Source organism: Pinus tabuliformis, chromosome 7 (assembly GCF_031772625.1).
Source record: "Pinus tabuliformis cultivar Carrire ecotype Pingquan chromosome 7, CPIR1, whole genome shotgun sequence".
Classification (NCBI taxonomy): Eukaryota; Viridiplantae; Streptophyta; class Pinopsida; order Pinales; family Pinaceae; genus Pinus; species Pinus tabuliformis.
This window is the reverse complement of record NC_142293.1, coordinates 1,902,346,786-1,902,358,697: the sequence shown is the minus strand read 5'-3', so window position 1 is coordinate 1,902,358,697 and position 11,912 is coordinate 1,902,346,786. Positions and strand designations below refer to the sequence as shown.

At 37.3% G+C, this 11,912-nt stretch overlaps 1 protein-coding gene across 4 annotated transcripts; it reads right to left on the bottom strand.

Moving 5' to 3' along the window:
* Nucleotides 1–1,923: 1,923 nt before the first annotated feature.
* Nucleotides 1,924–9,908, bottom strand: LOC149256074 (membrane protein PM19L-like). Of its 4 annotated transcripts, none has more exons than XM_089460666.1 (6): nucleotides 9,618–9,908; nucleotides 7,023–7,218; nucleotides 6,384–6,796; nucleotides 4,974–6,116; nucleotides 4,483–4,702; nucleotides 1,924–1,982 (listed from the first exon to the last, which is right to left on the bottom strand). In XM_089460666.1, exons 3-4 carry the CDS (start codon nucleotides 6,508–6,510, stop codon nucleotides 5,893–5,895), a joined length of 351 nt encoding a protein of 116 aa, XP_089316792.1. In that variant the 5' UTR covers nucleotides 6,511–6,796; nucleotides 7,023–7,218; nucleotides 9,618–9,908; the 3' UTR covers nucleotides 1,924–1,982; nucleotides 4,483–4,702; nucleotides 4,974–5,892. The 4 variants fall into 4 exon arrangements, with proteins under 4 accessions (XP_089316792.1, XP_089316793.1, XP_089316790.1 ...); XM_089460667.1 differs by having other exon boundaries at nucleotides 5,868–6,116; XM_089460664.1 differs by having other exon boundaries at nucleotides 5,897–6,116.
* Nucleotides 9,909–11,912: the final 2,004 nt, after the last annotated feature.

Here is an 11,912-nt window from a genome sequence, read left to right as displayed (position 1 = left end):
ATGGAGCATACTCTAGTTCTTCAGCACATAAAAATTCAATAAGATGAATTCCCATGAACTTGGGTCTTTCCAAGATGTGAGAAATGCCGTTTTCTAATATCATTGTTTTTTTTACACAAATAAGAACAACTTTGCTATTTATTATGTGCCTGATCATAGCAAGATAACCCAAATATTTACATCATGTTTAGAAATATCAAAGGATTTAAGAGGAAAGAAAAAGATTTCTCCAAAAGATCTAACTGGTTTTTGCTACAATCCTTCCTACTGTCAAAACTTAAACTTCTGCTATTGTAAATTCTACAAAATTGGCCAGCTATCAAAATACATTTGCATGGAATGGTCATAGCTTAATGAGGGGGATCAATTGACATTTGATCAGCAGGGGCATTTCTTGTTGTGCTTCTAGTGTCTTCATTGTTCCTGGATCTACGTTTCGAACTATCAAGTGTAACACCATTATATCCTTAATTGCAAGAGTTTTGCATAGTTGTTTTAAGATATTCAGTTTCAATTTTGCAAAGCATCCCTAAGCATCCTTAGAATTTATGGGATCTATTGTTTATGGCTATTCTATGATGAACTGTTTTTATGACTAAGCACAAAATTTTATGATCTGTTGTTGAATTTTGTTCAGAGCGATATGCAGGATTTGGTGTTCAAGCCCTCTGAGGAGTCGATGTTGTGCCCTTGTTCAAGACCCGGTTTGCTGGACAGGCAATAGAAGCCCAACATAGATCAGGTGGCGCTCAAGTTCCCTCGCTGTGATTCATCTAACACCAAATTCAGCTACTATAACAACTACAGCCTGTCTCAGCCTCATTATTTCTGCAAGACCTGCAGACGGTATTAGACTAATGGAGGTTCTCTAAGGAACGTCCCTGTTGGGGGAGGGTGCACAAAAAACAAGGGAGCCAAGAGAACTGGGGATCAACCTGTTAATTGCAGTGTGCAAAATATTGAACCCACTACTTCCACTTTTACTACCAATAAGAACAATGAATTTAATAGATGTTCTTCCAATTTAGATCAAACTAGTCTTTCAGCCCTTCCCTCAGTGTATTTCAGTCTTCTCAACGAAGGAACTGATGGCCTCAGGATTGCCTACACCAGTCGTTCTCTGCACCAACAACAAGCTTTGAGGGTGGCAGATCAGTCTTTATTATGATGAGTCTGGCACAATAAACACAAAATTCATCAACCCTTCATGGAAAATTATTGAAGAGTTATGAGTTTGAATGGTTCAGGGTAGAATGAGATTTGACTATGAAGCAAATATATCCTTACTATCCTAAAATATAAATGATAAAATAATTATTAGATCAATAACATAGTAGATTTAGAATATAGTTGACTACACCAATAGGTTTGAAATTTAGAAATTAGATCTTAATTATTGTTGTGATCAAATCGGTAAGATGAGAAGCTTGAACACAATCCACCATAATGGACTATTGATTGAATAATTTACCATGAAAATCCAATCAACTATAATTGACATTTATGATATAACAATGAAGGATAAGTAGACATAACAACCTAGACCTAAAATCTCATCAATTAAATTCTAGAATGTGCAAACAAATTAATCAAAAGAGGAAGAATGAAAGAAAGAAAGCCCTTTTGATTCGGATTTTTTTTGTGTTTCTACCACTGTTATGGATTTCCTTGCATGCCAACCTGCAGGTTTGTAATATTGAAAATCATGATGAGCTCATCTTCTAATTGGTTACCATAATTGTCACAATATTTATGTGCTTACCCCATGGCCAATAGAGTGAGTGCCCAAGCTGTCATGGAGGAAGCAGCACAGGAAGCCAAGCTCTAGGCACCCCAAATCTGGAGATGATGGAGTCCTGAAAGACATGAAGTAGCTCTTACAACTGCAACTATCAAAGCAAAAATAACCATGAAACCCGTTGCTTCATTCCCCACTGGAAAATAGATTGGAGAAAACCCTAGAGGAAGAGCTCTTCCACGACCTGCAAGTAAATTATGTAGTCATTTAGCAACACACTTCATCATATATTTAGCCCAAAAAACACACTATGTACAGAAGGAAAAATAAAAATTGTGATTCATCTAGGGATTTATGTGAACCTTGAATTAATAAAAGTTCAAAAATGAAAAAAAAACTTGAGACACAGATATTAGTGAACAGTAAAGATTTTATAAAATGTATCAGTTTGCCATACTGTAAATGCACCAGAAAAGCAATATGTATATTTACTAAGAAATTAATAAGTACCAGTATAGTAAGTGTGGTCAAGGGTGTAGTTGAGAGCCCATCCAGCAATAGCACCCACAACAAGAAACATGCAGAAGTTCAACAGCAACAGAAAAGCCGCAAGAGACTTCACCACTCCCAACGCCATTATAATTATAAAACTATGGTTTCTTTACAAACTATAAGTACTGACCAAATGGGGCTTAATTGGGAGATGGAAAATGACCAATTACCAATCTATACCATGCACTAGATTATTAATTTGCAGAGGATGAGATCAAGCTGAAAACAATGGTGGTGGGAGATCACAGGCAGGAATTACTTAAATAATAGACCAGAAGCACTGTATTTTTGGTTTGACACACAGTAGCATTGAGATATTAAAGCACGTATCATTTTTTTTGAATTCACAGTTTACTTAGTTCTGCATTTTATTGGTGTGCTAATCAATTTCATTTCCTGTGATCCTTCATTTATGCAAATCAGTGAATCTTTTGGGAAATCTCGATAATAATTCATTGGGATTAATTCAATAAGATGAATTCCCATGAACTTGGATCTTTCCAAGATGTGAGAAATGTCGTTTTCTAATATCATTGTTTTTTTTTACACAAATAAGAACAACTTTGCTATTTATTATGTGCCTGATCATAGCAAGATAACCCAAATATTTACATCATGTTTAGAAATATCAAAGGATTTAAGAGGAAAGAAAAAGATTTCTCCAAAAGATCTAACTGGTTTTCGCTACAATCCTTCCTACTGTCAAAACTTAAACTTCTGCTATTGTAAATTCTACAAAATTGGCCAGCTATCAAAATACATTTGCATGGAATGGTCATATCTTAATGAGGGGGATCAATTGACATTTGATCAGCAGGGGCATTTCTTGTTGTGCTTCTAGTGTCTTCATTGTTCCTGGATCTACGTTTCAAACTATCAAGTGTAACACCATTATATCCTTAATTGCAAGAGTTTTGCATGGTTGTTTTAAGATATTCAGTTTCAATTTTGCAAAGCATCCCTAAGCATCCTTAGAATTTATGGGATCTATTGTTTATGGCTATTCTATGATAAACTGTTTTTATGACTAAGTACAAAATTTTATGATCTGTTGTTGAATTTTGTTCAGAGCGATATGCAGGATTCGGTGTTCAAGCCCTCTGAGGAGTCGATGCTGCGCCCTTGTTCAAGACCCGGTTTGCTGGACAGGCGATAGAAGCCCAACATAGATCAGGTAGCGCTCAAGTTCCCTCGTTGTGATTCATCTAACACCAAATTCAGCTACTATAACAACTACAGCCTGTCTCAGCCTCATTATTTCTGCAAGACCTGCAGACGGTATTAGACTAATGGAGGTTCTCTAAGGAACGTCCCTGTTGGGGGAGGGTGCACAAAAAACAAGGGAGCCAAGAGAACTGGGGATCAACCTGTTAATTGCAGTGTGCAAAATATTGAACCCACTACTTCCACTTCTACTACCAATAAGAACAATGAATTTAATAGATGTTCTTCCAATTTAGATCAAACTAGTCTTTCAGCCCTTCCCTCAGTGTATTTCAGTCTTCTCAACGAAGGAACTGATGGCCTCGAGGTTGCCTACACTAGCCGTTCTCTGCACCAACAACAAGCTTTGAGGGTGGCAGATCAGTCTTTATTATGATAAGTCTGGCACAATAAACACAAAATTCATCAACTCTTCATGGAAAATTATTGAAGAGTTATGAGTTTGAATGGTTCAGGGTAGACTGAGATTTGACTATGAAGCAAATATATCCTTACTATCCTAAAATCTAAATGATAAAATAATTATTAGATCAATAACATATTAGATTTAGAATATAGTTGGCTACACCAATAGGTATGAAATTTAGAAATTAGATCTTAATTATTGTTGTGATCAAATCAGTAAGATGAGAAGCTTGAACACAATCCACCATAATGGACTATTGATTGAATAATTTACCATGAAAAACCAATCAACTATAATTGACATTTATGATATAACAATGAAGGATAAGTAGACATAACAACCTAGACCTAAACTCATCAATTAAATTCTAAAATGTGCAAACAAATTAATCAAAAGAGGAAGAATGAAAGAAAGAAAACCCTTTTGATTCGGATTTTTTTTGTGTTTCTACCACTGATATGGATTTCCTTGCATGCCAACCTGCAGTTTTTTAATATTGAAAATCATGATGAGCTCATCTTCTAATTGGTTACCATAATTGTCACAATATTTATGTGCTTACCCCATGGCCAATAGAGTGAGTGCCCAAGCTGTTATGGAGGAAGCAGCACAGGAAGCCAAGCTCTAGGCACCCCAAATCCAGAGATGATGAAGTCCTGAAAGACATGAAGTAGCTCTTACAACTGCAACTATCAAAGCAAAAATAACCATGAAACCCATTGCTTCATTCCCCACTGGAAAATAGATTGGAGAAAACCCTAGAGGAAGAGCTCTTCCACAACCTGCAAGTCAATTATGTAGTCATTTAGCAACACACTTCATCATATATTTAGCCCAAAAAACACACTATGTACAGAAGGAAAAATAAAAATTGTGATTCATCTAGGTATTTATGTGAACCTTGAATTAATAAAAGTTCAAAAATGAAAAAAAAAAAAAACTTGAGACACAGATATTAGTGAACAGTAAAGATTTTATAAAATGTATCAGTTTGCCATACTGTAAATGCACCAGAAAAACAATATGTATATTTACTAAGAAATTAGTAAGTACCAGTATAGTAAGTGTGGTCAAGGGTGTAGTTGAGAGCCCATCCAGCAATAGCAACCACAACAAGAAACATGCAGAAATTCAACAGCAACAGAAAAGCCGCAAGAGACTTCACCACTCCCAACGCCATTATAATTATAAAACTATGGTTTCTTTACAAACTATAAGTACTGACCAAATGGGGCTTAATTGGGAGATGGAAAATGACCAATTACCAATCTATACCATGCACTAGATTATTAATTTGCAGAGGATGAGATCAAGCTGAAAACAATGGTGGTGTGAGATCACAGGCAGGAATTACTTAAATAATAGACCAGAAGCACTGTATTTTTGGTTTGACACACAGTAGCATTGAGATATTAAAGCACGTATCAATTTTTTTGAATTCACAGTTTACTTAGTTCTGCATTTTATTGGCGTGCTAATCAATTTCATTTCCTGTGATCCTTCATTTATGCAAATCAGTAAATCTTTTGGGAAATCTAGATAATAATTCATTGTGATTAATTCGCTTCCTTTGCAAATTTGATGTCATAGGTCATAATGGAAACAACTGATATATCCTGACACCAAGAACATGTCCTCATGTGTTTCCAAATCAGCTGAAAGAAACCCCATGTACATAGACAAACCACAACTCCAACCTCTCATCAACTTTGAATGTTGCAAGCATGCCAAATTGATTATTTGTCTTCAGTGCTTCAGAAATGTCTCAAATATCAGCTCTAGATTTGCCAGTTACTTATGGTGATTCGGTAGATTCTGATATGGATATTGATGAAGGTCAAGCAACTAAAACAGATGCTCTGTCCGGATTGCCTATTAGTGTGAGAGCATGTGAAAATGAACTTTTAAGATTGAAAATCATGATGAGCTCATCTTCTAATTGGTTACCATAATTGTCACGATATTTATGTGCTTACCCCATGGCCAATAGAGTGAGTGCCCAAGCTGTCATGGAGGAAGCAGCACTGGAAGCCAAGCTCTGGGCACCCCAAATCTGGAGATGATGGAGTCCTGAAAGGCATGAAGCAGCTCCTACAACTGCAGCTATAAAAGCAAAAATAACCATGAAACTCGTTGCTTCATTCCCCACTGGAAAATAGATTGGAGATAACCCTTGAGGAAGAACTCTTCCACTACCTGCAAGTCAATCATGTAGTCATTTAGCAACACACTCCATCATATATTTAGCCCAAAAAACACACTATGTATGGAAGGAAAAAGAAAAATTGTGATTCATCTAGAGATTTATGTGAACTTTGAATTAATAAAAGTTCAAAAATGAAAAAAAAAACTTGAGACACAAATATTAGTGAATAGTAAAGATTTTATAAAATGTATCAATTTGTCATACTGTAAATGCACCAGAAAAACAATATGTATATTTACTAAGAAATCAGTAAGTACCAGTATAGTAAGTGTGGTCAAGGGTGTCGTTGAGAGCGCATCCAGCAATAGCACCCACAACAAGAAACATGCAGATATTCAAGAGCAATAGAAAACCCACAAGAGACTTCACCACTCCCAACGCCATTATAATTATAAAACTATCGCTGCTTTACAAACTATAAGTATTGACCAAATGGGGCTTAATTTGGAGATGGAAAATGACCAATTACCAATCTATACCATGCACTAGATTCTTAATTTGCATATGATGAGATCAAGCTGACAACAATGGTGGCTGGAGATTTTCTGGACTGCCTATTAGTGTGAGAACATGTGAAAATGGTCATGAACTTTCTGGCATTGCAGATGCCACTAGAAGTGATGTCTGTGTCCAAAATCTGCCAGAAGGTCAACATTTTTCCTCCACCTAGCTACAAAAATAAATATAGAATAAATGATGAAACTCAGATTCCCTTTATAGTAAAAATCAATCAGCTACAGAAAGGTATTTTTGGTTACTCCAGCTTGTGAAGTTAGTTCTGATACTTTGAATAATCCAAACAAAAGATTGAAAAAAACTTCAATGAGCAGTTCTCTTCTTAGCAGTCAATGTGGGAATATTTATATGAAGGTTTATGAAGATAGTAAAGACCTTACTAGCTCAATCAATTCTTCCACTGGAAATATTGAATGTGAGTTTGTCTCCATAGATGCCCATAGATGCTCTGAAGCATAACCTATGTGGACAACATTGTGATCTCTACACCTCGAATCGGTGGCATTGCAGATGCCACTAGAAGTGATGTCTGTGTCCAACATCTACCAAAAGGTCAACATTTTTCCTCCACATTAGCTGCAAAAATAAAGAGAAGAAATGATGAAACTCAGATTTCCTTTATAGTAAAAAGCAATCAGCCACAGAAAGGTATTTTGGTTCCTCCATCTTGTCAAATTAGTTCTGATACTTTGAATAACCCAGACAAAAGCTTGAAAAAAACTTCAGTGAGTTGTGCTCTGCTTAGCAGTCAATGTGGGGATATTTATATGAAGGTTTACGAAGATAGTAAAGACGTTACTAAATAAATTAGAACATAAATTATGGACTAAATAGAAAAATGCCCAAGGCCAGACAATTCTTGGAAAATGGTTGTCGGCATTCTGATCCAAAGAATTGGAAAGAAGCCCCAAATTCGTCAACTTTGAATGTTGCAACCATGCCAAATTGATTATCTGTGTTCGGTGCTTCAACATAAATTATGGACTAAATAGAAAAATGCCCAGGGCTAGACAATTCTTGGAAAATGGTTGTTCGCATTCTAATCCAAAGAATTGGAAAGAAGCCCCAAACTCGTCAACTTTGAATGTTGCAACCATGCCAAATTGATTATCTGTCTTCAGTGCTTCAAAAATTCCTCAAATATTATCTCTAGATATTCTGCCAGTTACTTATGGTGATTCGGTAGATTCTGATGAGGATAACGATGAAGGTCAAGCAACTAAAACATATCATGTTTCCAGACTGAAACTTCAGTGAGTTGTGCTCTGCTTAGCAGTCAATGTGGGGATATTTTTATGAAGGTTTACGAAGATAGTAAAGACGTTACTAAATAAATTAGAACATAAATTATGGACTAAATAGAAAAATGCTTAGGGCGAGACCATTCTTGGAAAATGGTTGTCGGCATTCTGACCCAAAGAATTGGAAAGAAGCCCCAAACTCGTCAACTTTGAATGTTGCAACCATGCCAAATTGATTATCTGTCTTCAGTGCTTCAACATAAATTATGGACTAAATAGAAAAATGCCCAGGGCTAGACAATTCTTGGAGAATGGTTGTCGGCATTCTGATCCAAAGAATTGGAAAGAAGCCCCAAACTCGTCCACTTTGAATGTTGCAACCATGCCAAATTGATTATCTGTCTTCAGTGCTTCAGAAATCTCTCAAATATCATCTCTAGATATTCTGCCAGTTACTTATGGTGATTCGGTAGATTCTGATGAAGATAACGATGAAGATCAAGCAACTAAAACATATGTTGTTTCCGGACTGCCTATTAGTGTGAGAACATGTGAAAATGGTCATGAACTTTCTGGCATTGCGGATGCCACTAGAAGTGATGTCTGTGTCCAACATCTGCCAGAAGGTCAACATTTTCCCTCCACATTAGCTGCAAAAATAAAGATAAAAGAAATGATGAAACTCATATTTCCTTTATAGTAAAAATCAATCAGCTACAGAAAGTTATTTTTGGTTCCTCCAGCTTGTGAAGTTAGTTCTGATACTTTGAATAATCCAGAAAAAAACTTGAAAAAAACTTCAATGAGCAGTTCTCTGCTTAGCAGTCAATGTGGGGATATTTATATGAAGGTTTATGAAGATAGTAAAGACCTTACTAGCTCAATCAATTCTTCCACTGGAAAGATTGAATGTGAGTCTATCTCCATAGAAGCAAGTGCAAACAAATCTTTCTTTGAGGGAAAGGTGGTCTCAACATCTTTTACCACACTTGTTGAAGTGTTGGGAAATGAAGTTGGTAAATCAGACAGTGATGCCCATAGATGCTCTGAAGCATAACCTATGTGGACAACATTGTGAGCTCTACACCTCGAATCGTGCCCCATATTGGAGGTCAGACTCTGGGATTATGTTAAGTTGAACCCTAAGAAACATCCTCGCATGACATGCACAGTCTCATGCCAATTCTTTCAAATGAGTCATAGATTAATTGGTTGCATCGTCAGCCTTGGCAGCTCTAGAGGTCGAGTCCAAGGGTTTCAACGGCCCTGTTGAAGGTACTGAGTGAAAAGAGAACTGGATTTATTCTCTGAAGAATTAGCAAGTCCCGATCTCGTTTTCCGTGAAAAGGAGAAAAATGCAGAGCTTTGGGAAGGAAGAAGTGCCGAGTTCAAACCCCCAAACTCTCTGGATATTGAAAAAGGGTTAGGGTCCAGGTTTGATTTTGTCAAATTTGGGGAATCCACTGAATCGCTGAAGAGAATTTTGCCGATTTTCGATTTCAAATGCAATTTAAAATAGTCAAGCGCAACTTCCAAATGCGCGTTATAATTCTACATCGACTCCATCTTGATGGCATAATAATGGTTTTTTACAGGCTTGTAGATTGCCTGAAGCAAAAGATTTACAGAACACGTCTACAGTGGGTTTCTAAAAAAACAAAATAAGTCATAGTAAGAGAAAAGTTGTTTGATTCTTGAGCATATGCAGTGTACAGTACATCCAAGCTTACATACAGTGTATCTCTTCGAGAATTATGGCGTTTAAAGCGATCTTTTACTGACTTGCATGTTCAGTAACCCACAGAATGATCCATACTGGGTTTTTCTCTCAGAAGAACCATCGTTTCGTAGGAAATTGTGTGAGGATTCAACAAAAGGCCACTCGTTGTGGTCAGGATGAGAAGGTGAATGAATTTACGTCACGAAATCGTCGAGCTTCAAATGTCATGGCTGCAAAATTTTTTAACTAAAAGAAGACTTTTATGTTCGGCATATTGTTCTTCACTAACCAGTATACATGGGAAAGCTTACCCAAACACAAATCAAACACACTGCCAGAAAAATCCAAAAGTAAAATGTGTAAAGTTTGATTAGGCCTAATAAAACCTAATAGCTTGCAAATATTTGGTAATGAGAATGTAAATTAGCCTAACTTTTTCTGGATGTCATAAACCCTCATAACATCGGGGTATTTCAATGGATTTGACTTTATTCATAAATTCCTGCTTGCCAAACAAGAATACAAGAATTCCACTTCTCAGGGCAATGATAATCAGTCCCGGGATAACCCATTCACTGTTGGAAGTTTGACAGCGAATTATGTAAATATGAGTAATAATTGTATTAGTTATTACTAGTTAGTTTTATACCGAAACAACAGTGATGTAACGGAGGAGGCTTGTATAAAACTAGTGAATGCGCGAGAAATGTAATCATGGAGAATCATTGTTGATTGAATAGAGATTCCAATCCCTTGCCCCGTGGATGTTTCCTTGACACCCTGTCAAGGTTTTACCACGTAAATCATGTGTTGTTATTTGTGTGTTTGGTTTCAGTTTTCCAGTTAGTTATGAGCTTTTCTTGGTCAATGTATAACTGAATGTTTATTTTCTTTCCTCATTTCCCCTATTCGAACTACAATTGGTATCAGAGCAATCTGCTTGTGCGTGAGCCTATCAGAGCAATCTGCCTGTGCATGAGCCTATCAAAGCAATTTGCCTGTGCTTGAGCATCGTTGTTAAGTAAGCCTTTTGTGTGTGCATGAAGCGTGGCTGAGCTGCCTGCGTGAAAGAGAGGAAGCTGCGTGGCTGAGGGTGGATACGTGAACTCCATCGCTGCCTGCATAAAGGAGAGGAGGACGAGCCTGCAAACGTCATTGCTGGACGTAAAGACCAGAGCTGACTATGTTAAGTTGTGTTGTGTGTTAAGCTGTAAGTATTGCGTGCTGCGTGTTAACATATTGCCAAAGGCTGAGGAGAGGAGCACTGTGTCTGGACCATAGCGAAAATTGATTGAAGGGAGGCTTTGCTGCATGAAGGGTTAGCAATGAAGACTATGCGTCCCTGCGTGTGAACCCCTCATTGCCTACGCGCTCACTGGTGGAGTTGAAGACATGTTGACTGGTGGAGTTGAAGACTCTATGTCCCTGCGTGTGAGCTCTCTGCGTGTGAACCCCTCATTGACCATGTTGCCATAGTGGTCCCTGCGTTTTGAGTGGAAGAGCCATCGAATGGTCCCTGCGTTCTGCGTGGAAGAGCCATCGAACCAGAGTAGAGCCTGCGTGCTACAAGAGCCTGGTCAGCAGATATGGATCCTGTGGTTCCTGCGTTTTGAGTGGAAGAGCCATCGAATGGTCCCTGCGTTCTGCGTGGAAGAGCCATCGAACCAGAGCAGAGCCTGCGTGCTGCTAGAGCCTTATCAACAGATATGGATACGGGTATTTTTTGTTAAATTTGAGAGAAATTTTTTTCCAGAAATTTGTGAAAAACAAGAGTGGATTTGTTTAAATTGAAGGAAAGAATTCATTTAAATTGAAGAATAAAAGAAAGGGTTTCTTTGTTTGTTTTCACAAAAAAACAAAAAAAACAAAGGGGTTTGCAAGAAAGAAAGGGTTTGCAAAAAAAAAAAATTACTGGAAGATTATTTGTTTTTAAGAAAAATATAAACCCTAGTTGAAAGACTGAAGATTGAAACCCTAAAAAAATGGCCAAGATGTCGAATGCAAAATTCGAGGTGGAGAAATTCACCGGAAAGAGCAATTTTGCTCTTTGGAAACTGAAGGTTAGGGATTTGCTTGTGCAACAAGGGTTGCACAAGGCATTGGATGGGAAAACTAAGAAACCTAACCCTATGATTGATTCACACTGGGAGGACTTAGATGCCCGAGCTCTCAGTACCATCAGGTAATGTCTGGCGCATGAGGTTCTCTTCAACATTGTTGAAGAGAGTACCGCTTCAGGATTGTGGGAAAAACTAGAAAAACTCTATATGACAAAGTCATTAACCAATAGAATTTATCTGAAAAGACAG

Bases quoted from the DNA above. Each gene is read 5' to 3' on its own strand.
- LOC149256074 (XM_089460664.1), bottom strand. From the start codon at position 6,510: ATGGCGTTGGGAGTGGTGAAGTCTCTTGTGGGTTTTCTATTGCTCTTG. The intron at 6,117-6,383 runs GTACTTACTGAT...ATTGACTTGCAG, and splicing joins TGACCACACTTACTATACTG to GTAGTGGAAGAGTTCTTCCT. The intron at 4,703-5,896 runs GTAAGCACATAA...ATTGACTTGCAG, and splicing joins CTCACTCTATTGGCCATGGG to GTTGTGGAAGAGCTCTTCCT.